Source organism: Phyllopteryx taeniolatus, chromosome 19 (genome assembly GCF_024500385.1).
Source record: "Phyllopteryx taeniolatus isolate TA_2022b chromosome 19, UOR_Ptae_1.2, whole genome shotgun sequence".
In the NCBI taxonomy this organism is placed as follows: domain Eukaryota; kingdom Metazoa; phylum Chordata; class Actinopteri; order Syngnathiformes; family Syngnathidae; genus Phyllopteryx; species Phyllopteryx taeniolatus.
In genome coordinates, this window is record NC_084520.1 from 7,372,309 (window position 1) to 7,397,367 (window position 25,059).

The following is a 25,059-nucleotide window of genomic DNA, read 5'->3' on the forward strand; positions in this document are numbered from 1 at the left end:
TTAAATATATGGTGGTTCAATTGGCTATTTTGCAGTTCTCATGGGAGAAAGCATCTTCCCTAATTGAGTGGCCCAACTGTAAAATAGACGATCTTGGAAGCACCATCGATCTTGGTTACTGATGTAAAAATCGACGTTTGGAGATCCTCCAAATATGACGTGGCCGTAAGGCTGTCAGCTTATGCAAATGTCCACACAGTTCACCTGATCAGGTAACGCATGTCAACATTAAGGTGTGTCGAATCGGTATATAAACGGGCTTCAGTCAATTCAGGGGGTTGTGGCAGGGGGCAGTTAGCATTTGGCTAACACGCACACCATAGCAGGCGTTTGCTTGCTAGAGAGGAACGATTTGATCTTCACGACGAGCAGAAGATTTGTGAATTAGGTCAGCCAATAGCAGCAGTTTTAATGTCTAGTTCGATGTAAATTGAGGTCAAGATGATTAAATATGAAAGCTGATGTTATGTATGTACCCAATCATCACAATGGACAGACAGAGAGAACAAAAATCTTTATGTTTGAAATAAACCCATTACAATTACCATCATGTACTAGGTATTCATTTAACAGTGGATTAAGTATTGTGGTTGTATAGCTCGTACATGAATGGAGTAACCGGTAATAAAACAAACACTGGCATGGAAACAGGAGTTCAGTACATTCAGAGGCAGAGTCTCATAGCCCATTAAAATCATTTTAAAGCAAATCTTCCCAAGATGGCATGGTGCTCTCTGAGCTGGCATGGGATTTTTCTCAAGTTATTCCTTCCATACTCTAAAAAACATGCATGTTAGGTTCATTGACATCTCAAAATTTCCATTAGTGTATATATATATTATATATATATATATATATATATATATATATATATATGAAATAGACTTCCATACTTGTGTAAAGCAATAACAAATCCACGAGTAAAGCTTAGAGATTGATGTTTTAATGAAAGTCTAGGTCTGCAAGGAGCACCTCACTTTCCTTGGCCTCGAATAATTAATGGTGTCCCCTTTAGGAATAAAAGAAGTCTTATCTTTGTAATCAAAACCTTCGGCCCTGCTCCTTATATGATATGCCCAGGATCAGGTGGCCCCTTTTTTTCCTCCTTAGGACCTTCACCACCTTTGTGTTTCCCTGTTATTGGGTTACCACTTTCCTTCTGCATACTAGTTTTGCGCCTGTGAATTATTAAGTTGATTTGTTTGGGTGAAAGTCCTCATTCTCTTTGACTGGCAGGTGGCAGGTTTAGTGTGCTTTCCAAGATCCAAGATCCTTATTCATCCTCCTGCACCCAACATGGCAACGTCACTTGTCGTCCAGCTTCACTACGAGGAGCTTCTCTTTTTTACGGCACCTGTGTTTCTAACTGTTTGTGTGTATGTTTGTGTGTGTCTGGAAGACAGGGTGTGTGGGCGAGGAGGAGGAGGGGGCGGTGGTGGCATGCGTGTGGGCAGCAGCTGGAGGCGGCATCTCTCCCGAGCCATGCGACCGGCGCTGCGATGGTGCCGACCGTGCCGTCCAAAGACAGGGGGTCGAGGCAGGGGAGGCCAGCCGCAGCCCAGCGGCGGGCTTCGGGAGTTGTGGAGCTACAGCAAACTGCTGCTCAAGTCTCTTTACTTCAACAGCCTCACCAACTCGGACACGCTACTCGACTGCGCTTTCGAACCCGTGTACTGGATCGTGGACAATGTGACTCGCTGGTTTGGAGTGGTGAGTACCGTATAATGAAACACAATCTTCTCCTATCATTTTCCCCAAAGAAATAATGAAAATTTAAATAGAGTGGTGCCTCGAGATACTAATGACCCAACCTACGGGTTTTTTCGAGATTCAAGACGTTACTTTGACAAATTTTTGCTTTGACTTGGTACGGGCGCTTTATGGTGGCAGTAAACTCACTTCAACTTACATCACAATGAATAGCGGCAAGTAGTGAACATCAAAATATTTCATCAAAAAAAAAGAGGTTTCAAGCTTGTTTAATTCCACTCTCAGTTGAAGTTAAATAACGGAACATAAAGCAAAGAGAATTACACATTGTGTAAGTACAAAAACAAACAAACAAACATAACTTTGCTTCAAAGTCAGCAAACTCAATGCTAAAAAAACAACTACCAAATGAATGGAAAACGCCATTGACATGGTAACGGTTAGCATCGATAGTGGCTGTCTTAGAACCCTTTAAGCTAGTGATGTTATGAGATGTGCCGAGCATGTGTCGGGTAATGAAGGGGTGTTTCCGTAAAGCGCGTATCGTATCGAGGAGCCGGAAGGGATTACGTCCGAAGTCTCCCTGCCCGGCTGTACCACGTGATTATTATTATTATTATCATTACTCTGTGTTTTTATAAAGGGAAATATTATAGTGTGCTATTTTTTCATGATTAAAAACCCAAAACGCTGTTTGTTTTTTTTTTTTTGGTGGGGGGGGGGGGGGGGGGGGTCTGGAACAGATTAATGGCATTTCCATTTATTACAGTGGGGAAAGATGGTTTGAGATAAGAGTGTTTTGAGGAACATGGTCACGGAACGAATTGAACTCGTGTCTCAAGACCCCACTGTACTGTAATACAGTCCAGAATGTAACTATTGCCATGGTCGTATAGCCTTTATTAACTCTACAGGTCATGTAAAAAGTGAAATTTTGTCACCCTTAATTGAATAACCACTGTATATAAAACTAAGAGTAAAGTAAAACGAGAGGGACGCATGGTGTTTAAGGATGTGAAATAATAAATTGAGTCGTATTTAGTATCTTTATCTTTAATGTGGCCCACTGGGCATTTTTATGATCAAGAGTCCTGTAAGATTCTTTGCATTATTTTATATTTTTTTTCCCACTAGAATTGTTTAATCAAAATATAGTTACAGTGTTACAATGTTTTATTTATTCATCTCTTTAAATAATGGGTTGTTTGATTTTTTGTAAATAGTGCAAAAATCAGTCAAATGAAAAATACATCTGCATTAAACTTTTTTAAATGAAATAATGCCAATTATTTTTTACAATAATTCACATTGTAACGATGCATACTGTATATTCTTTACCCTATCTACAAATGACCTGGCCCGTCTGTCTGTTTTGAAAATCCAGTATGGCCCTTGAGCACAGATTCTAGGTACTCACTGAGCTGAAGTCTCACGTGACCCTCATGTCTTCCCTCACCTCGTCTTGCCTTTGTCTCTCTCAGGTGTTTGTCACTCTGGTCATCCTCCTGACCACCTCGGTGGTGGTCATCGTCTATCTGTACGTCCTACCCACAATCTTCGGCACCTACGCCGCGCCGTGGATCATCTGGCACCTGTGCTGCGGCCACTGGCTCCTCGTCATGCTGGTCTTCCATTACTACAAGGCCACCACCACCTCCCCCGGACACCCGCCCAAGGTACCCTGCTGATCCTTTTTCTTTAACAAAACAAACAAAATAATAATACAAAGCTTTTAAAGAGATATGAAGACTTATCAACCCTTTATAGGGGACTTGTTGCCGAGCCTATCCCATCTGACTTTGGGCGTATATCAAGCCATTGAGCATAAATTTGTTTTTCCTACTAATGCGCTGAATTGTCAATGTAGTAGTAGCTCTTTTGTCCTCACTTTTAAGACAATTTCGCACTATAATAGAGCCTGCAGGGCGTACTAGCAAAGCGACTAATGTTTTACGAGGGCATTTTTCCTCTACTGTATCCAACTACGGTATGACATTTCTGAGCGCTAGTAGGTCGACAAAGTAGAACAGCTACAGTACACGTTACTAATGAGGCAAAACTGTACACTGGTTGTCAACTGCGTGCTACTTGTACTATGAGAGACATAAAATTCTACTAGTTAACATCGTGTTCTTTACTAATAGTACTAGTAGCACACAGATGTCAACAACAACAAAAAAAATGTCCCTAGTGCGCTCTAGTCTTTCTGCTAGGGCCCTGAATTGTCTTGCCAGTGAGGACAAAGAGTGCACTAGTACACGGACAATTCAATCGTCAATGAACCAAACTTACAAGATTTTGGAAAGTCAATATTCTAAACCCAAACCTTAAAACTGTGAAGCAAATATGATAGCCATTAGGGCACCGTGCTGCCCCTACAAAATGTTTACCCTTGAAATGATTGTAGTACATCGCAAGACTTTCATTATCCTCATCACAAATCACATCACATTACTGACATATAGTGAGGCCCGTGGCATCCGTTTTGACCTGCCAGATATTGTATGGTACCTTGGCCTATAATGGGAAGTGTTATTCATTGCATTTGCAGGACATCTCTCCACATTCATTTTTGTTTATTTCCTTTAGGACAATATCCATATTCCCTCCGTGTCCATTTGTAAGAAATGTATCAATCCGAAACCAGCCAGGACGCACCACTGCAGCATCTGCAACACGTAAGCTTGATGTACTATTATTAAAAAAAAAAAAAATGTTCATCAAAAATATGGCAGAGGTTTATTCCTCAAAGTACATATATTTGTTATTGTAAACCACTGTAACATTATGCACAGTTTGATTATTACCACAATGCTTAAGTATAGGAATAGAAAATATTGGACTGAAATTCGGATCTGAATCGGGTTTATAAGCAATTGGAAGATAACTGTTGGGATACATGTGTTCGTCGATGATACCTTTTTAGTTTCTGTTGTGTAATAATCTCTTCAGTAATGTTGCCTTTGCTTGCATTACAGCTGTGTCTTGAAGATGGACCATCACTGTCGTATCCTTGTAACAAACATCACATATAAAAGCATCTACGTCTCTACTTGTTTAACATTGACACAATCCCCCCCACAACTTCATCTTGTGTAGCACTGAACACGCCTCCAGCTTGGCTCAACAACTGCGTGGGCCATTTCAACCACCGCTATTTCTTCTCCTTCTGCCTCTACATGACTCTGGGCTGCATCTACTGCAGCGTCAGCAGCAGAGACATGTTCCTAGAGGCCTACAATGCTGTCGAGGTGAGGTGGGATTGGTCTCTTTGTCTGTTTTAATGCAGGATGTAAGAGAGGAGCGAGTCAAGGAAGTGATGATCGCTGTTCTCCTTTGTTTTAGGTAAAATTTGAATCCTGTCTGGTACATGAATATTACAAATATAATTGTTTCTGCTTTAACATTTTACACGGGCTAGACGATATGGCCTTAACATAAAACAAGAAACCAACTTTCTTTTCTTCGAAATCCCATTTTAATGGATTTTTATTCCCCTTCCATTAAAAAGCATATGATAATACCGTTATTCGTAACTTGGAGATAGTAGCCCTTTGAACACAACCAATAATGCATTTAAATAAAGCATTTTCTACAATTTAACATCAATAAATTAACCAACATATTCCCTTTAAGAATAATATGTAACAACAAAACTGGCACTGAAAATACACTGAATAATAAACTCTGTAATTGCACTCCAGCGTGCTCCTTTCTTCGCATATGTAAAACAATGTGAAGTCATTCTAATAAATTGCTTGTTTCCTGGTGGGAGTTTTCCCTTCCGTGCTACTTGCTTTGGTTTCAAAAGTCTTTAAAAATACTTTGCAGCTGAGTAGATGTTGCTCATTGTCTGACACTGTAAACCACATGCAATTCCAAATGACTGACAAAACGGGTGCCTCTTTAATAAACTAGCTTCTCTGCCAGCTGCGCTGCCATGATTTCAGTGTAAACAGTGCGCATCAGCAGGCCAAGGAAGCCGCTAAGGGGGGAAAAGATGCATTTATTTATTTAAATGCTCTGACCCTGCGCCAAAAATGATTTATCGATTAAATCAGGTGTGTCAAACTCATTTTTGTCGCGGGCCACATTGTAGTCACGGTTTCCCCTCAGAGGGAAGTTTTATGAGAATTTGAGCAAGAATCATGGAAGTTGACACAGATGATTTGCTTTCGCAGGCCACATGAAATGACTTGGCGGGCCAGATTTGGCCCCCGGGCCTTGATTTGGACACCTGTGCCCAGCCCTATATTTTACGATGGTTATTTGCAATATTTATTTGTGAGGGGAATTAAGATGCCACAAACAGCGACGCAATCAAACATTTTAAGGAAATAAATAAAAGGTATAAGCTTGTTCAGCTTTCTAGAAAACAAAATTCATGTTTAGTATGCATTGGAATGTAAACGTAGTATAAACACGGACATTAGCCCTGAAGGTTTGGAGAGGAATAAGTAGAAATATAATCCATTGTGTGTCCTTAGAGTTACTATCAGACCCCTCCCCCGCCATACACGTCCACAGAGACAACAGCCCACAAGAGCATCATCTTTCTTTGGGTGCTGACCAGGTGAGCTCACCCTACATCTTCATGTCTCCCACATGAACAGTGATGTCATGATGGTCCATGAGTGACCGCATGCTTTGCTCCAGCTCCGTGGCGGTCGCCCTGGGAGGACTGACCCTGTGGCACGCCGCGCTCATCAGCCAAGGGGAGACCAGCGTGGAGCGCCACATCAACCGCAAAGAGAGAAAAAGACTAAAGGAGCAGGGCAAGGTACAGAAAAGCGATGGATCAAGTCAGCAGTACTTGTACATACATACCTGTGTATGTTTGGTTTTCAGGTGTTCAAAAATCCATATCATCACAGGAAAATGGACAACTGGAAGCGGCTGCTTGGTGTGGAGACACGCAAGTGAGTTATATTCCATGTTTTCCTACCTTTTCTATGCTTGGGCAGATTTGATAGAAGACAATACTGTATATTTGTCTGCTGCTCCTTAAAAAGCCCTATTATCCTTTAAAAATATACTTAATCTTTAGGTCTGATATTCAAAAGCCTTTAAAATGCCACATTTTTGCCGTATTGGGTCAGACTTGCTGACAAGGATGATTTTGCACACTGCAGTCACTCAGAAAAATTGTCATCTTTTTAAAATTATATACATACAGTGGATTCCCGCTAGCCCAACTTCTCCAAACTTCACTGTGCCACAGCGCCATGAATGTACATTGTTTTTGTTTGCCAGTCACTGGTTGACCCGTGTTCTCCTGCCCTCGAGTCATCTTCCCAAAGGCGACGGCATCATGTGGGACTACAGCTTTACCAGGAAAGACCCCATGGCTATCTGACCCATCCACACCTCAAGCGCTCGATCATCTCACTGTAGTTCTCGCTGTCAGGTCGATGGAGAGGATTTTTCAAAAGGTGTTGCTGGTCAGCGTTCGCTCCATTCTCCTGCTCCTTGGCAATGGTTGAAGACGTGTGCTGTTCCCGGCGTGCAGATGCAACTCAACATCCAGATGGAGGACAAATAATAAGCTGCATGTCTTTTTTTAGACCACCTTTGTGCCTAAAGGCAGCCTTCCAAAGTGACCCCAAATGGCTGTCAAATGTTAACTCCGAGACCAATGTGATTATTTTTTGCATTAGTCTTCCAAAATCGGTCGGCTGATTTTTTTTTCTTTTTTCTTATCACTTAGGGCATATTTTGCTCATGAATTATCCACTGCTAGAATGGCAACGAACACTCAGTGGACACAATATTACACTTGCAGAGATCCAATAAAAGAGTTGTACAACTTCCAACATCCATTTTAATGCCATACCAAGTGTACATTAATTCATTCTTTTTCTGTACTGCTTATCCTCACTTGGGTCGCAGAAGTGCTGGAGCCTATCCCAGCTATCTCTGGTCAAGAGGCGGGGTAATACCTTTACTGGTCGCCAGCCAATCGCAGGGCACATAGAAACAAACAACCATTCGCACTCACATTCACACCTACGGGCAATTTAGTCTTCAGTTAACCTCCTATGCATGTTTTTGGGATGTGGGAGGAAACCGGAGTACCCGGAGAAAACCCACGCAGGCAGGGGAAGAACATGCAAACTCCACACATCCACTGTGCCGCTCCAAGTGTACAGTCACCTTATATTACCACATATACACAATTGCCCCTGCAATTGGTTGTTCTATAGATTGTTATTGGAGAGCCTCAGCCGAGATTCGAACCAACCTCTCAACTGTGAGGCAAACGTGCTGCCTCTGTACAACTTCACCCCAATAAATAATAAATATTGTTAAATTAACTAAATGTCAAGTCAGCATTATCAGATTTTGTATTTTTTTTTACATGTACAATATTGCAGTTTGCAAGTGTCCCTTATAATGTGGCCAGTGAGTGTTTTGTATTATGACATGTCACTGTTAATCTACTGACAACATTTGCACGTGGCACTTTATAGGGGGGAAAACAGGACAGCTCAAAAATATTTTAGTTATTTTTGTGAGTCATCTAATATTGATAGTGTGGAAACAATGTTTTTTGTGTGTGCGTGTTTTATGATGCAAATATCCTCATCAATTGAAGAATTCTGGTGCCAAATAAGGGGGCAATGAGACAGGCAACATAGCACGTTGCCCCATGCCTTGTCTGCTTGTTCAACCAATTATTGAGTCTGTGAATTAATGTTCTAGATTTGGACTTTTTTGCTTTATAGTACAGTATGTGGTTGCCATAGAAACAAGACATGTAACAGTGAGTGATATCATGCCCAACAACAAAAAAGAGCTGTGCTCTCATTCCTTTTAATAAAGCAGACACTTGCTACTACTGTATTGCATATTGATGATTTTGTGATTAAAAACAACAAAGAATGCTTTCCATACATTGTCAAATTTTATTCATTTTGTGAAGCATTTTATATTAATTTCCTTGGCGTTAATGAGCTTCAAAGTCAACCAAACAAATGGCTATGATATAATATTGTTTTCTAAACTTGAATGTGTACAATGTTTGATACATAACTGACATTGGACTGTAAAAATATAAAAATGTCACAGCAACAATGGACACTAAGGCTATAAAATGGAAGTCAGTACTGTTTATTTGGCTTTTGGCCCATGTGATTGTGTACTTTGTGTGGCTCATATTAAATAATGTGTGCAGCATTAATTAACACTAACTAGAGACACAATCCACTTCAAATGCTGTCCTTTATGGTACAGACTACATTTCATAAAAGTACACTTATTAAATAATACTTTAAGGCCCTGCTCACTTGATGCAGATAACTTTATATTACATTCCTCAGAGGACACATTGAACATCAAAACTGTGAGTGTACAAATAAATGTTAAACCGTGAGGATGTTTCAGAGGTTGGCCCAGGTGTCTCAATTGTGCGTTTATGAAGACATGAGAAGTCACAATGAACTGCATTTCAGTAGGAAGGCAAAAAGATCCACAGTACAATAAGGAACTATTCTTGGAACGTGGTGGGTCGAGATTTGTAACAAAAAATAAAAATCACCTTCCTCCAGGACTTCCTAAGAGGAACCTTAAAGGAAAAGGGAGATAATCTGTTATTGGGGCAACTGCACAGACAGAACAGTAACTGGTAGGAATTTCCAAGGAATGTTGAGCTGAGGACTTTTTTAAAACGTCAGTAGGACAACTGTGAAACATTCCATAGGAATCAATAATTAACTGGATTTATACAAGCTAATATATACAAATGTTTTTTTGTTTGTTTTAGAAACAAACTATCCTGAACTCAATTTCCACTGTGTCCACGTTGATTCCCGTATGCAGTTGTGCTCTTAAGTTTACAGTGGGGCAAAAAAGTATTTAGTCAGCCACCAATTGTGCAAGTTCTCCCATTTAAAAATATGAGAGAGGTCTGTAATTTTCATCACATCACCTATGAGAGACAAAATGAGAAAAAACAAATAAAAATCCAGAAAAATCACATCTGTTTTTTTTTTTTTTTTTTTTTACAGATTTATTGGAAAATTATGGTGGAATATGAGTATTTGGTCAAAAACAAAAGTTCATCTCAATACTTTGTTATATACACCCTTTGTTGGCAATGACAGAGGTCAAACGTTTTCTGTAAGTCTTCACGAGGTTTTCACACACTGTTGCTGGTATTTTGGCCCATTCCTCCATGCAGATCTCCTCGAGAGCAGTGATGTTTTGGGGCTGTCGCTGGGCAACACAGACTTTAAACTCCCTCCAAATATTTTGTATAGGGTTGAGATCTGAAGACTGGCTAGGCCACTCCTAGCCACTGTAAACTTATGATCAACTGTATATCCATACAGTGGGTACGGAAAGTATTCAGACCTCCTTAAAATTTTCACTCTTTGTTGTATTACAGCCATTTGCTAAAATAATTTAAATTCATTTTCTTTTCATCAATGTACACACAGCACCCCATATTGCCATTCCTCCTTGCAGACCCTCTCCAGTTCTGTCAGGTTGGATGGTGGACGTTGGTGGACAGCCATTTTCAGGTCTCTCCAGAGATCCTCAATTGGGTTTAAGTCAGGAATCTGGCTGGGCCATTCAAGAACAGTCACGGAGTTGTTCTGAAGCCACTCCTTCGTTATTTTAGCTGTGTGCTTCGGGTCATTGTCTTGTTGGAAGGTGAACCTTCGGCCCAGTCTGAGGTCCTGAGCACTCTGGAGAAGGTTTTTTCGTCCAGGATATCCCTGTACTTGGCCGCATTAATCTTTCCTTCGATTGCAACCAGTCGTCCTGTCCCTGCAGCTGAAAACCACCCCCACAGCATGATGCTGCCACCACCATGTTTCACTGTTGGGACTGTATTGGACAGGTGATGAGGAGCGCCTGGTTTTCTCTGCACATACCGCGTATAATTAAAGCCAAGAAGTTCTATCTTGGTCACATCAGACCAGAGAATCTTATTTCTCACCATCTTGGAGTCCTTCAGGTGTTTTTTTTTTAGCAAACTTCATGCGTCTTGCACTGAGGAGAGGCTTCCGTCGGGCCACTCTGGCATAAAGCCCCGACTGGTGGAGGGCTGCAGTGATGGTTGACTTTCTAGAACTTTCTCCCATCTCCTGACTGCATCTCTGGAGCTGAGCCACAGTGATCTTTGAGTTCTTCTTTACCAATCTCGCCAAGACTTTTCTCCCCCAATTGCTCAGTTTGGCTGGACAGCCAGCTCTACGAAGGGTTCTGGTCGTCCCAAACGTCTTCCATTTAAGGATTATGGAGGCCACTGTGCTCTTAGGAACCTTAAGTGCCGCAGAATATTTTTTTGTAACCTTGGCCAGATCTGTGCCTTGCCACAATTCTGTCTCTGAGCTCTTCAGGCAGTTCCTTTGACCTCATGATTCTCATTTGCTCTGACATGGACAGTGAGCTGTAAGGTCTTATATAGACAGTGTGTGGCTTTCCGTTTTTTTTCTGTCAATATGGGGTGCTGTGTGTACATTAATGAGGGGGGGAAAAATGAACAATTGAGTTTAGCAAATGGCTACAATATCACAAAGAATGAAAAATTTAAGGGGGTCTGAATATGTTCCGTACCCAGTGCATATGCCCATTGATTCCCATCAAAAGATTCCAACTTTGAAAATTACTTGAACCTTACTGAAGCCTACAAGTGACTTTAAGACTATAAATGGACAACATTAAGTGGAATCTTACCACTCTCCTCGCGCCTGAACAGCCTCCCTCCTCACCAGCCTCTTCTTGTCGCCCAGAGGTGTGGCCAAGGCGTGCAGCACTCGGGCCCGAAATGGCAACACCTACAGGTTAAAACTGATGGTTAGTGTTTTGCTATGACATGTTTGGACAGATCAGTGCCTGTTAATTTCAGACTAAGTATAGGAAGAAGTAGAGAAGTAGAGCACCTACAGCTATTGTCATTGGCTCCATGATGGAAAACAAAGCTCACTGGGAAAAACATTAATATTGTACATATAGAGAGGTGCATCTCAATATATGACAATATTGTCAAAAATATAATTTTACTAGTTCCATTCAAAAAGTGAAACTCAAATTATGAACTTTCATTGAACACAAAATAAAATACTTTAGAAGGCCTAGTCCTACCTAATTTCTTATGATGGTCAATTTGGGGGTTTTGCAAGCTGTAATATTTCACTCTGTGTGTAGTGAATGTGTATGAATTTGAAATTATACATATTATAATACTGTGAGATGTGGAGGATAGCTTAATTCCATTACTGATATTAGATTACAGCGTTCCCCCGTATATTCACAATTCACCTATTTGTGGATTATTTTGGAACCTATCCTCCATTATTAACTGAAAAACTCCCCTATTTGCTATTTTTCTGCCCGGGCCAAATCCCTGTCTAATATAAAAGTACTGGTAATTGCTCTGGCACCATCTTGGCCTGTGCTGAAGTGAGTTGATGAGATTCATTTGGATAAAAGTGTTGCTTTACCACTATCTTGTGGCATCTATAGGTAATTATAAAACATTTTGCGGAGGCATCAATTTCTTGTGGATTTTTGCTATTTGCAACAGGGCTTGGTCTCTATCCCCTGCGAGTAGTTCTGTACAGTGCTCCTTAGTTTGCTTATGTGGATCATATGAATCAGACAGACAGCAGCATAAATTCTGACTCTAGTCATCATAGTCAATTCTAACTAACTTACCTCATGTTCAGGGAAGCGGGAAAGGGCGTAGATGCACCGCAGTGATGCAATCTTCACTTTCTGCAAGATGGCACTCATTTACAAACCTCCCTCGTGTGCATGTTTATGCTATGCTTTTTAGATTTGCTTGATGCTCCCAGATAAGAGCTCTCACTAACCATGGTGGGAGCGGACGTGAGGGGCAGTAGCCTGCCGACCAAAGCCTCTAGCTGTTGGATTAGTGCTGGTGGCGGGTCAGCGATGACGGGCTCTAGACAGGACAGAGTGGACAGCTGAACGCTCTGGTCTGGATAAGTCAGGGCCTCCAGCAGCAGTGACAGCAGCTGGATGCACATGTAAAAAAAACATTTTAGAATCACTAATAGAAAAAAGCAGAAGTAAGTAAAATGAGGGTATTGTCTAGACTTACCGCAGGTAGTTCAGTAACTTGAACCTGTTTGGGTAGTTTGTTGACTATGTTGGACAGGGCCTTCAGGTAATTAGGCTTCTTCTCTGGAGGTGAGACACACAAATCAGAAAAAAATAAATAACAAAAATAATAATATTTAAGGGAAGCATGTTAGATTTATGACAGTATGCTATTGACTAGCGACTAGTCCAAGGCCACAGAAAGTCAGCCTATCCCAGCTGACGTTGGTCAAGACATACACCCTGCACTGGTTGCCAGTCAATTGCAGGTAATCTAATTCAGTATAATCAATAATAACATCCATCCATTTTAATAATAATAAATAACTAATAAAAGTATGAGAAATGTAATAGGTTCACCTTGAGGAGCAACGTTGAAACCTTGCACCAACTTGGTCGAGTTCTCGCTGAAGAAGCGTTGGCGGTACATGATGCGCACGTCTGCGTGGCAACCACGGCTCAGGACGTCCGCGGAGTCGCTCATCAGCAGCGAGAAGCCGTCAGCCACCACGGGACCCAAATCGGCATCGTCCAACAGTGAGAACATCTCAAGTAATATGAGAAAGTAAATTGACTGAATTTACACTGCAGGTCCAAGTGCCCAAATCTGATGTAACGCTTATTCTATGTCTATTCATAGATTTGATCGATTCAATACTTTACTCATTCAAAAGGGAAATCCACTATGTGAAGTGATACATATCCGATATGGCTGTGTTTACACTGACGGAACACATCGAAACAACCGCCCAAATTAAACATACTGTAAGGCCGGTGTCATGACGCATATCCGAATTGCCACTTGAACCAAGCAGTGTAAATCCAGCCATAGAGATGCACAATTTAATACGATATGAGTTTTACGAGACCTCTAAGTGTTTACGCTCCTAAAATCGTTTTTACCTTGTCAGTCAGTGTTGTGCATGTTGGGTGGTAGCGGAGAAGCAGAGCCTTGGCAACCTGGAGACACAAGCTAATTTAGTAATATGTTCCGCTGTCAATTAACAAAAATCTAAACATAAATGACGATATACAGTGGGAACGTGACTTACGAGTTTAATTAATTCCTTGACCGTACTCAGAACTCAATTTACTTGTATATCAAAACTAGGGGTGCAACGATTAATCGACAACTACTCGATTATCAAATTAATCGATAACGATTTTTGATAATTAATTGTTTAGAAACCTTGTTTAACTTAAAACTGTCCACTTTGGAAAACAATCATCAACATTTTTGCCCATTTTCTGACATGGACCAAACCAGTAACTGAATCATAATGAAAAAATTTGGCGCATTTTCTGCACTGTCAATTTGAAATGAGTCCTGTTTTTGAAAAAGGGGATGCAAATGGATGCTTTTTCAAATCTGATTTATTGAAAAAAAAAAATCAGCAGATTAATCGATTATTGAACTAAGCGCTAGTTGCAGCCCGAATCAAATACATTTTCCCCATTGCATTGAATCGAAAGGTTATTAATTTGTTCCAGCCTCCCGCAAAACTAAATTTAGTTTTTAATAAAGAAAAATAGCACTGTATTGTAAAATATAAAAACAAAAAAAACAACAAAAAACACAGAATAAGAGAGACTGCAAAGAAATAAACTGGTTTTACAAAGTGTGATTAACCCAGAAGTCACACATTCACACTGTAGTATTTGGTGTTGACGTGTGCCTTTAAGGGGCGTGGCCTTGTGAGTGCTGTGGAGCTCTGATGCCAGCTCAGATTGGCCATTTACCACGCAATTAGTTCAGGGTCAGCATCTTCACCATGATCCTTGCAAGTGTTTTCATTTTACTTCACTTGAGTGTCGGCATATCTGAAGCTCGCTCGTAATTACAAGTTTGGCTTCAAACACAAAGCAAAATAAATAAATACATATACAAACAAACAAATAAATAAATTGGCTATGCAATGGTTTGTGATTTGTAGATTGGGGCAATTGTAAATCAAGGTACTACTGTACAGTAGATTTAGCATAAGTGCGAAGTGGCTTACCCATATCATGAAGGTGTACGCCTGCGTCCGGACACGTGAAGCTGCTAAGTTCAACTCACACAAGATCCTGGTCATTGTCTTTTGAAGTACACTGTCAAGAAAGTCGCCTAAAGGGGACATGATTTTTAAGCTGAAGCACAGCTCTTGGTGATGCAGGTTCACCAACAAAAACTAACTAACCCTGAGGGATCTTGTTGACCAGGCCAGCGAAGCACTTGGCAGCGGAGGTGTATGACATTGGGTGGCTGCAGGTGCAACTCATCTCTTCCAGCTCTGAAAGCAGGCGCTCCATTTGCGGCACCATCACCTAAAAACAAAGAAATGTTTTTGAAAAGAATGTTAAAAACAAGAAAAACGTCACTACGCCAGCCATTTTGTCACAAAGACATCCCGTCACTTTGCAAGTCAAGTTAAAATAATCGTAGGAAGGGATCGGATGACACTCACAGTGCGAGGTAGCGAACAAACACATCCCATCAGCAGACAAACCATCTGAGACTGCTTCCACGAGTCCTGCTGCTGCTTATGGGAAGAACAAACAGTGACACAAGATGCGGTTACAAAGCTGAACAATGACTGTACAAGCCATTCTACAACACACATTCAGATATTTGCCACTATTACAACACAAACAAAGCCTTGTGCATACATTTGCAAGAAGCTTGATGTGTGAAGGGAAGGAGTTGCCGGGCAAAAAGGAGACGTCACCATCCAGGAAGAGCGACACAAACCTCTCTGCCGTCTGGCCCGCCAGTCTAAAAATAACAAGGCAAGACACCAACCACAACAGGAAATCACACAAACCTTGTGAGCAACCCCATGAAAGGAAATAAACATTTACAGCAGACCTGAGAGTCTGTATGTCATTCCAATGCATGCATATATTTTATCAACATCACAACTATCAATAATGATGATCATTCTGGTCACTATAATTGATCAATAATCATAATCCTTCTGATCACTATAATAGATATATTGTTAGTTTTAAATACCATTTCATGCCCAGTTCAGTGAGTGTAATTTTGAAACAGGTGTTCGAACTAACTTAGACTGCAGCCTGGAGCAGGCTGTACTGATGACAGCAACCATGGTGGACAGAAACGCCTCCTCCGCCAGAGGACTGTGGCGAGTGGATGAATTTTCACCTAAAATGGCAGCACAATATCAGTGACACACAGCAAGGAATCCATATTTAACATGCATCACCTCGCTGTGATGTTTTTCCAGAAGATAATAATTTTGGGCTTGCGCACCCTGAAGTGCTGCTTGCAATGCTAGTGACAGCAGCTGTGGGATGATGATGTCGTGGAAGCATCGTCCGGAATCTTTGGTGTCTTCAACACGCTCGGCTATCCTCTTTAGGCTGTGGCACGCCAACACGGCCTCCTCTAATGAGAAACCAACTTCGCCTGCAACAAGACAATTTAGCTGTTAATATTCCAAGTTGGTTCCAAAGCAAAAACACAAGCTGTGTGTGGAAGATAGATTAGCCTTCTTTGGTATGAATCAGTGAGGATTAGAAAAGGAGGGCTAGAGGTATCTTGTCATCTTTATCACTCGGTATTTGGTTGCATGTGTAAAATTCCACACAGATGTAGTTTGTGCAATAGCCCCCCCCCCGGAAAATGGGGCCATATTCCGACCTCTACAACTCCAGATCCATGTATTAAGAAAATGGATGATGGTTTACCAGAATGTGCTGCGTTGAGGACTTCCAAGAGGACAGGTGTGCTCTCCTGTGCAACACAGGGCTTGGTGGACACCACTGCTAGCACAGACAAACAGCGTTGACGCACTGCGGGTTGTGTATTTTGCATGGACTCGCCATCTTGTTTCATAGACTCTGAGCATAGGAAACATACAAAAGACATGACTAATACAGTCCAGATATGTAGTTTCTGAGTGCATCTTGTTAGTCTTAATAACAACAACTTTTTATAAATACAGTAATAGGGACCGAACCCTGCTGTGAGCACGTGACACTCCACCTAAAAATGTTTATAATTGCCAATATCAATAGTTTAAACTTCAATCCGTAAATATACCACAAACTATGATCGCCAAAACAGTGTAGTATCATTTCAAACTCATCCTACATTACCCTTAAAAATAAACATCTTACAGATTAGATTTTGAAAAAATGCACTCTAATTGACCGTGTACATGCACATATGGCGAAGACTCTCCCTAACGACCCAGGCCAAACTTAGCTCTTCCTCGACAAACCAAGCTTGTTTCTCAGTCGTGATGTGTCATTTCAACATACTTCCTTGCACGTACTACTTTCTTCATTAGACATCACTTTGGCATGATCTTGTGGAATCTTAAGGCTTTTCAGAAAGAGCACACAAACAGCGAAAATTCAAGTTTTAAGCGATTAACTTTCACAAATAGTGAACGGCTAATGTGCGGAGGATTATTGTAGCACCGGTCGAAGGACCCGGGGATGCGTTACAATAACTCATGGGGTACTGTAATTAAACTGTAGAAATGTGACTGTGGATGTGTATAACCTGTTACTAAATGTATGCTTAGGTGAATAGATAGTGTTTTAAGATTTATTTATTTATTAAATGTCCAGGGAACCAGCATGCTGGACATACTGGAGTCTGTCCAGTACCTCATTAAGCACCTCGTACATGACTCTGTTTCAGTAGACGAGAAGTGATTAGAGCATGGATGAGGATCTTTGCGACAGAGTGACTGATGGGCACAGTCTGGAAATGTCTTATGATGAAAGACGGATGACTTGGTGTCTTACCAGAAAAGATCACTCTCTTTATTCTTGGGATCATATTGGTGATGAAAACAGTCGGGTGCAATTCTGCCAAGCCTCCAGCACATGCCACCACAGCAAGACTGGTGGGGGTAAAAATAACACGTCATTTGTAAGTTGGAAAAATAAATAAATAAATAAAATAAAATAAAAAAATAAAAAAGTAAGCTGACCTGACTGCGTCGTCTTCGTCTGACAGCACCAGACGAGCCAAGTGATCGACAGCTAGCTCAATTTGAGAGTTTGACAACAAACCTAAAAAAACACAAGGATTCACTTGTGAATGCATACCAAACCTCATTCGGAAAACAGTCCATTTAAGAGTTGACTAAATCTCACCTGTTTGTTTTGTTAGTGAGCTGAGCACAGATGTGGCTGTGACCTGCAGGCTGCTGTTAGTCTCTGACAGAGCTGCGAAGGTGACGCAGCACAACGATGGACAGATGCCTGAAAGTACTTGCTCCTCTAACGTATGACACACATATAGGGAGACATTTTAGTATTGTAAACCTCTGTTTAATACTCATCGTTTGACTCGATGGTTATATATTATGTAATTCTATTATTTTAAATAAGGAAGAAGTCATGTCCTCAAGTAAAGCCTCACTCACCATTTTCTGGTGACTCACTGCCTTTTACAGACTGAATAAACCTCTGTATCACCTCCAATAATGTACGTCTATGCGAACACTGGTCAAAGAAAACAAAAAGGTGATGTGATGCAAATCAGCACAGGCCTAACAGTACCATTGTATTGGAGCATCCACCTGGTTTCTGCTGTTGTACTGCTCAATGAGCGCTGGCATAACGGCTGCTGTTACGATGTGACTCGCCCTGTTGGAGGCTCTGCAGGCAGCCTGGAGTAGCTTAGCGCTGGGCCACACTAACTTCAGGTCAGGCTCGCTCAGGTGATGCTTGCAGTCTGGAACAATGTCAAACTAATAAAAATAGCAAAGGTTTGTAGGATGTTGCCCCACTTTAAACTGTAATTATCGGACCTTAAAATAAAATTCACAACAATCCTATTTCTGTATTTTATTCGATTCTTTAATTTAAAAAAAAAATCTAATGAAAATGACACTATTTAAATCAGTTTTGCATTTTGTTTTTTCCCCTATCTTCTGGAATTTTATTTATTTATCCTGATACCAAAAAAGCTTTGAAACAGCAACACCAACAAATGTTTGTTGTCCAAGAGTAACAGTAACACCCGCTCTGGTGAGCTCACTTTTTTCCTATTTAGGCAAGCCAAGCCAACCTCTTCAAAATATTTGTGGCTTGGGAGCACACCCTTAGGTGCAGAGCTTTTAAATTGTACATAAATAACAGCTTTTCGAACATATAAATGGGCACCATGTCTGGCAATTTTTGGAAAACTGAGAAAATTATTCCAGCCATGTTGCTTGTATTTTAGCAGGAATTGAACTCACTATTTACATTTTTGAAAAATAGTCACCAAAGGGGTTATTTAATATAGCAGCAAAGTTACTAACTTGGCAGCATGGACTGCTTTTGTAAACCAACTGCTTTCTGTTTGTAGCCAAGAGCTTTGAACTATGGAAGCTTCTTAAAAAAATAAAAATAAAAAATAAAATAAATAAAATAAAAAAGATTAAGAAAAATAAACGTTGTACTGGGCCAAAAACTCGACCTAGTTGATAAAATCGATGACTCGCCCAGCCCGCTATCTTAGTGTATCAGAAAGCAGAAAAGGTCACCTTTGAGAACCATGTCCAGGAAGGCGCTGAGGGCATCTTCAGAATCTGAGTTGAGAACCTTTCGAGAAAGGCAGCAAGTGATGGCGGTGAGAGCAGCGAGGCCCGCCGACTCGATCTTTTCACTTGACGTTTGGAACACCTGCAGTGGAAAAAAAAAAGACAACAGGAACAAAAAATAACTTAAGTCACCATAATGAGAGAGGAGGCTTAATTATACAATAACACAATACTGGACATTGTACAATAACAAACCTCTCTGCGCAGTGACGCCCACAATCCCTCAAGGAATTCTGCCAAGTCCTTGTGTTCATACAGTGCCACACAGGCAGCCTAAAAGCATGACAACAGATGATGAAGAACAAGGTACAACAGCCCTATCGCTAAAAGAGTCCTCTGAGAAGCTCTACTACTAATACTATGGTTACGCTCTTGGGAGCAATTTCTCACCAGTGTCTGAAGAGAGTCTAGCTTGGCGCTCTGAACGTCCGAGTCCAGCTTCTCGATGATGAGGGGCAACAGAAACTGAAAAAATAGCATTAAAAAAAATAACTCAGCCGTGCATGTAGCAAAGTGTAGATGTGAATACAATGCAGACATACCTCAGCAAATTTAGGAGTCCCCGTGAGGACATGCCTCAGTTCTTTGATCAGCTCTTCTCTGGTGATACCGTGAGGGTCATTGGGGGGCTGACATAGGTGGTAGTGGGTATCGAGGTAAGTTGACAGCAAGAGGTCAGCATGATATGGACATATATGTATTATTCATCATTCAAAAGGGAGGATGTGGCTTTTGCTAAAGTTATGTTTAAGTGTTTTATTTGATCTTTCTTGATCTAATTGGATTTTGGATAGACTGAAGATATAACTTTGGTACTGCCTTTACGTTAATAGACATGTCGCTTCAATTAAGCATGGCAGGTCCAAAGTGATCCCAAATACAATTATTTAAGAAAACACATCATTTGAACATTCAAGAAGTTTTTAAAAATACAAGATAATTGTTATAATTATAACAATTATAATTTTATAGTCCAAAAGAGGAACTGTCTCACAACTGAGACAAAAAGGTGTGAACTCACTCAACTTGTCTCTTCTACAGAGCTGTCTGGGTTGTTATTATTAGATAACAACACTAATTATGTCTGCTTTCATCAGTTGCCCACCAAAGCAGCTGAATAAACACGAACTTACTGGGGTGAAGTCAATGGGGAAATAGCAGGATGTCACCTCGAAAAGCTCCTCTGTAAATTTACCTGCAAAAAGATAGAGGAAATTAGCTTGATGCTGAACAGATGAAGATCTTTTTGCCTACAAGTGTGTGATAAAAAAAAAAGAGTTTTTCACCGCTCTCACCTAGATTGTAACCTCTGTGGATGATCTTTCTGGCAATTTGGAAGGCTAAGAGGAGGTTGCGAGGGTCTCTTTCCCCATCCATCGACTGGACAAAACCAAATACAAAGTCTGCTCCCAAACCCTTCAGTTCTGTGGAGTGGATACAAATGAGGGAATTAAACACATTCCACACTCTGAAAACAACTCTGGACTGTCAAACATATTATTATTGTTTATTATTATTATTATTACCAGCCTCTCTGGTGTCCATGATGTTGATGAGCATCTTATAGACACACGCTCTGTCAGGCAGCAGCAGCGACTAGGGAAAGATACACAGAACAAAAGGGTTTTAACTACGGGTACATCTCAATAAATATGGTAGAAAAGTCAATTTATTTCACTCGTCATACATTATATACAGTAGATTCATTAACCACTTGGGAAAATACTTTTCAGAGTGCAAATTACAAATGCCTAATTTCCATGTTAAAAATAGTTTTTATTGTTTCTTGATTGTTTGTTATGTAATATTCTGGTTTCTAGAGATGGTGAATTTGAGGTTTTTGTTTGCTGTAAGCTACAATCATCAAAATTATGCATATATATTCAACAAATCATGAAATATTTCATTCTGGGTGTGTGTAGTGCATCTCTAGGAGTTTCACTTTTTGAACTAAACTACTGAACTAAATAAAGCTTTTGACACTATTCTTATTAATTCATATATACCTCTGATTTTTACATCAATTTGATTTAACTCGCTGCAAGTGTGTGGCAATTAGGTGTATCCTGTGTAACATTGTTTAAAACTTGGCAAAGCACACCCAGAAAACTGCTCTGGGATTTAAAACTTGGCAAAGCACACCTGGAAAACTGCTATGGGAGAGGCCAGCACCAGACAATTGTCACAGTATGTTGAAATCAAATGACCCATACGCAAGGAAATGCAGAGTTGAAAGGTGTTTTATCATAGGTGATATGGCATGAGTTTTTCAAGTGACTGGCTCCATGTCAGCCCTTACATAATTCAGAAGCTCTAAAATACCACTGCTGAATATATGGCATGTAGTGCTAATTTTTGTTTCTGGCATTTCAAAAATGTTTACACGAGTGGAAAAGTTCTCTCTGCCGCCTCTCATTTTGCCTGTGCTACACTGGCACAGCAGAAAAAACTACAATATCAATTTTGCGCCTTTGGTTGACGCAATCGTGGGTGTGTCTAGTTATTAGATCAGCTTCCACATCTGTTTGCGCCTGTATTTGTACCCGCAGACTTTTAGTAAATCAAGCCTCATGTGTCTCGAAGTTGGTCATAAGCAAATGAATATAGCACATTTGTCATCCAAGATCCACGTTGCCTCCAACAACAAAATAACAACACAAAACTGTAGTGGGTAGAGTAGATAAAATACTGCAGTCTGAAAATAAATAAATCACCTGAACATGAACATCCTGAAACAAAGACTTCAATATGGAAACAGCTGAGCCAGAAGGTAATGTTGGGCATTGTGTCTGGAAAAAAGACAAAGACTGAACCTGTTAATTGTATGCGCCAATGTTACCATAAATGTGTCATTTTAAGTAGACCTTCCTAAATAACAAAGAGTAGTTTTCAGTTCTTGCCCAACACCCACCAGTGTTCTGAGTCCCTGTAAAACGGGCGGTGTGGTGACGTGATGGTCTTTCAGACGGTTCTCATAGAACGCTATGAGCACTTCCACTGAGGAGATACAGATTACACAATAATGGAACAGAACAGTAACAAACAGTTTGTATATATGGACAATGTATCCCACTAGGCATCCTGCAATGATATACTGTATGATACTGTAAATGTATCTGGGTCAGATTTGGAGAGTAAGTCACAATATTAGTTAATACCGACAGAGTCAATATCACTATAAAGTGCCTTTGAGACTTCCCCATTTCACTGAAACAAGTTGAGATTTTCTGCTGAACTTCATATTGATTTTATTAGGTAGATGTTATGCTGTTAGAAATGCATGTTTTTGAAGCTCCCACACTTTTTTTTTTTTATGAATTAAATGCAAGCAGACAATTTACATGCAAACAGCAAAATATGTGTTTGCTAACAGGGTGGACATTTTTGGGTAATGTTAGCATTTAATGAGCACATGGTGGACCTTCACTTAGAAACGATGAATTTAGCAAGCTGTCTGTGCAGTGTTTAATGATATGTTATGGTATGGCAGTACTTTATTGTCAGTCCTCAATAAATGTAGAACATACAGACGGCCGAAATATATTTCAAATTTCTGAAAGTGAAATATCAATTTATATAAATACCTATGAAAGCAACATCAAACTAAACATTATATGATGCAATTTAAGAAACGTAAGTGAAAATATTTATTCTGCAACTACCCACTGTTTCAGCCTCCATTGATGAAAGATAAAATGCTGGTCGTGATGTCACTGACAATATAAGTGCATTTCTTAATTAAAGGGGAAGTCACCCCATAATGACAGGGTGGACAGCAATTTCAGGCAGGAACACCAGCAAAATGCTTCCCTGATGATTATGAATATAGAAAAAAAAATAGCATCTAACGAAAAACAGTAACTATAGCGGTACCTGACACTATAGCGGTGTCTTCTTGTGCCAATTAGTTTATTGATCACCATTCGTAACCTTCAAAAATAAGTACCGGTAAGTATGTCGGCACCCGTGTAAACCCAGGACCCCCTGTCCAGCAAATTGAACCATTGCCATTGAATGAAGAGTAACACCTTCTTTCTCGGTGAGGTCTCCATAGCACTCCTGCAACACCTCAGAGAGCAGCTTGACTCCTCTAGCTCGAGTTTGAGGCTGAGTACTGGTCAGACTCAGTCTAAAGAAAATAGAAATTAATATATGAAACCGTTTTTAAAAGGCCACAAAAAAAAAAATAAATAAAATACAGTAGGAGAATATCCAAGAAGACATCGGGTGAGAGGTGGGGTACAACCTTGGGACTGGTCGTCAGCCAATTGCAGGGTAGGGTACATATTGACAAAACCACACACACACCCATACCTATATGGAGAATTTAAGACTCTTCAATGAACCCAACGTGCATGTTTTGGAAATATGGGTGGAAGAAAGAGAAAACCCACACAAGCACAGGGAGAACGTGCAACCTCCACGCCATGATTCGAACCTTAGTACTGTGACGGACAGTAATAAGGATAACATGCCAGTGTAATCATACTATCGTTCTGCTGCCGTGTTACTTAAAGTATTGACAACTCACCCCAAAGCTTCCACCAGTTGCTGAACAGTAAACTCTCCATTTTTTAGACCTGAACACAAACACACAAGTAAATACAAAGAAATGTGACGGCACACAAATAATCCCAAATTATCGCTGATGATCACACGTACACGCATAGAAGCATGCAGGTCAAAAGTTCAGAGTTCGATGACAAGATGGCGATGCTAGCAAGCAACATGCGTTAAACATTAGCCACGCTAAGTAACAACCACTTTTTAAGAATGTAAGACAAATACAGTAGGGTTGAATACATAATTATTACACATATGTATGATAGGAACTGAAGTCAGTTGATGAGAATATGTGTCATGCGGTTCAATCACCAAACAGGATGTCGCGGCGCTAAATTAGGTTGGTTCACCCATCTTGCTTGCTTTGCACGCACTTAATGAAACGGCAGCAGGACGTATTCAACAGAGAGTCAGATTTGACACATATTTATCCACCTGCGGCTGTATCTTTGGCTTTACTGTCCTGTAATCCCGCGACAAATTCCTCCACCAGTGACACCAGCACGGTACTTTCTTCAGCCATCATGCCCCTTCACGCTACTGGGAGCGCGCATGCGCAGAAAGTTGAGGTGCGACGTCAAAATGTTGATTTTACATTAAAAAGAATACATACAGAAGAAATACACAGAGTGTACAGCTAACCATGTTTGACGTTTTAATCGAATTCTTTGAGGGAACATGAATTTTGCTCCTGCTCAACGCTGTAAATGAAGATGGTCATTATTTTTTTGTGACGCCTTCGGAGAAAAAACGCATTTATTATATCACCATGAGACGAGTGCACTTGAATATATCTTTCTATTTTATGACAATAATTTTGATTAAGATCATGATTTACAAAGAGCTGTTATGCAAATTGGTTATTTTTGCATTCACTTTAGTTCTTAGTATACAGCAGTTCTTTCATAGTTACCTTTTATCCTGATCCACATGAATCCGTCAACTCGTACGCGAATGCGCAGGCGCAAAAAAACAAAACAAAAAAAAAATTCTTCAGTGGCGAGAAGCTCCTCCGTCAGTAACATTTTACTGGACGAAGAGCGTCATTTAAGGATTTAAATGGGGAATTAACAACGGAAATCCTCTGGGGTTATCGTATTAGAAAAGAGCTGTAGGAATAGCAGTGCTAGCGACCGTCTCCACACTGGAAAAAAAAACT

At 40.4% G+C, this 25,059-nt stretch overlaps 2 protein-coding genes across 10 annotated transcripts; one reads left to right on the forward strand and one right to left on the reverse strand.

Moving 5' to 3' along the window:
• The first annotated feature begins 71 nt into the window (after nt 1-71).
• zdhhc16b (zinc finger DHHC-type palmitoyltransferase 16b) lies at nt 72-8,601 on the forward strand. 3 transcript variants are annotated; one of them, XM_061755952.1, is made up of 10 exons: nt 72-212; nt 1,400-1,710; nt 3,192-3,386; nt 4,300-4,388; nt 4,689-4,717; nt 4,828-4,961; nt 6,198-6,283; nt 6,367-6,490; nt 6,559-6,629; nt 6,964-8,601. In XM_061755952.1, the coding sequence occupies exons 2-10, from the start codon at nt 1,441-1,443 to the stop codon at nt 7,064-7,066; spliced, it is 1,101 nt and encodes a 366-aa protein (XP_061611936.1). In that variant the 5' UTR covers nt 72-212; nt 1,400-1,440; the 3' UTR covers nt 7,067-8,601. The 3 variants fall into 3 exon arrangements, with proteins under 3 accessions (XP_061611936.1, XP_061611937.1, XP_061611935.1); XM_061755953.1 differs by having other exon boundaries at nt 90-212; nt 1,404-1,710; XM_061755951.1 differs by lacking the exon at nt 72-212 and having other exon boundaries at nt 1,074-1,710.
• Nucleotides 8,602-24,932, reverse strand: mms19 (MMS19 homolog, cytosolic iron-sulfur assembly component). Of its 7 annotated transcripts, none has more exons than XM_061755941.1 (33): nt 24,814-24,932; nt 24,336-24,440; nt 23,869-23,917; nt 23,366-23,466; nt 22,249-22,334; nt 22,052-22,126; nt 20,864-20,933; nt 20,633-20,761; nt 20,471-20,532; nt 19,880-19,966; nt 19,728-19,802; nt 19,533-19,610; nt 19,281-19,419; nt 18,330-18,484; nt 18,174-18,252; nt 17,902-18,027; nt 17,736-17,817; nt 17,548-17,645; nt 16,477-16,629; nt 16,040-16,195; nt 15,832-15,931; nt 15,433-15,538; nt 15,231-15,302; nt 14,964-15,090; nt 14,784-14,890; nt 13,687-13,743; nt 13,144-13,330; nt 12,785-12,867; nt 12,534-12,698; nt 12,376-12,435; nt 11,395-11,495; nt 9,248-9,274; nt 8,602-9,150 (listed from the first exon to the last, which is right to left on the reverse strand). In XM_061755941.1, exons 2-33 carry the CDS (start codon nt 24,424-24,426, stop codon nt 9,141-9,143), a joined length of 3,093 nt encoding a protein of 1,030 aa, XP_061611925.1. In that variant the 5' UTR covers nt 24,427-24,440; nt 24,814-24,932; the 3' UTR covers nt 8,602-9,140. The 7 variants fall into 7 exon arrangements, with proteins under 7 accessions (XP_061611925.1, XP_061611926.1, XP_061611923.1 ...); XM_061755942.1 differs by lacking the exon at nt 24,814-24,932 and adding an exon at nt 24,543-24,560; XM_061755939.1 differs by lacking the exon at nt 24,336-24,440 and having other exon boundaries at nt 24,814-24,925.
• Nucleotides 24,933-25,059: the final 127 nt, after the last annotated feature.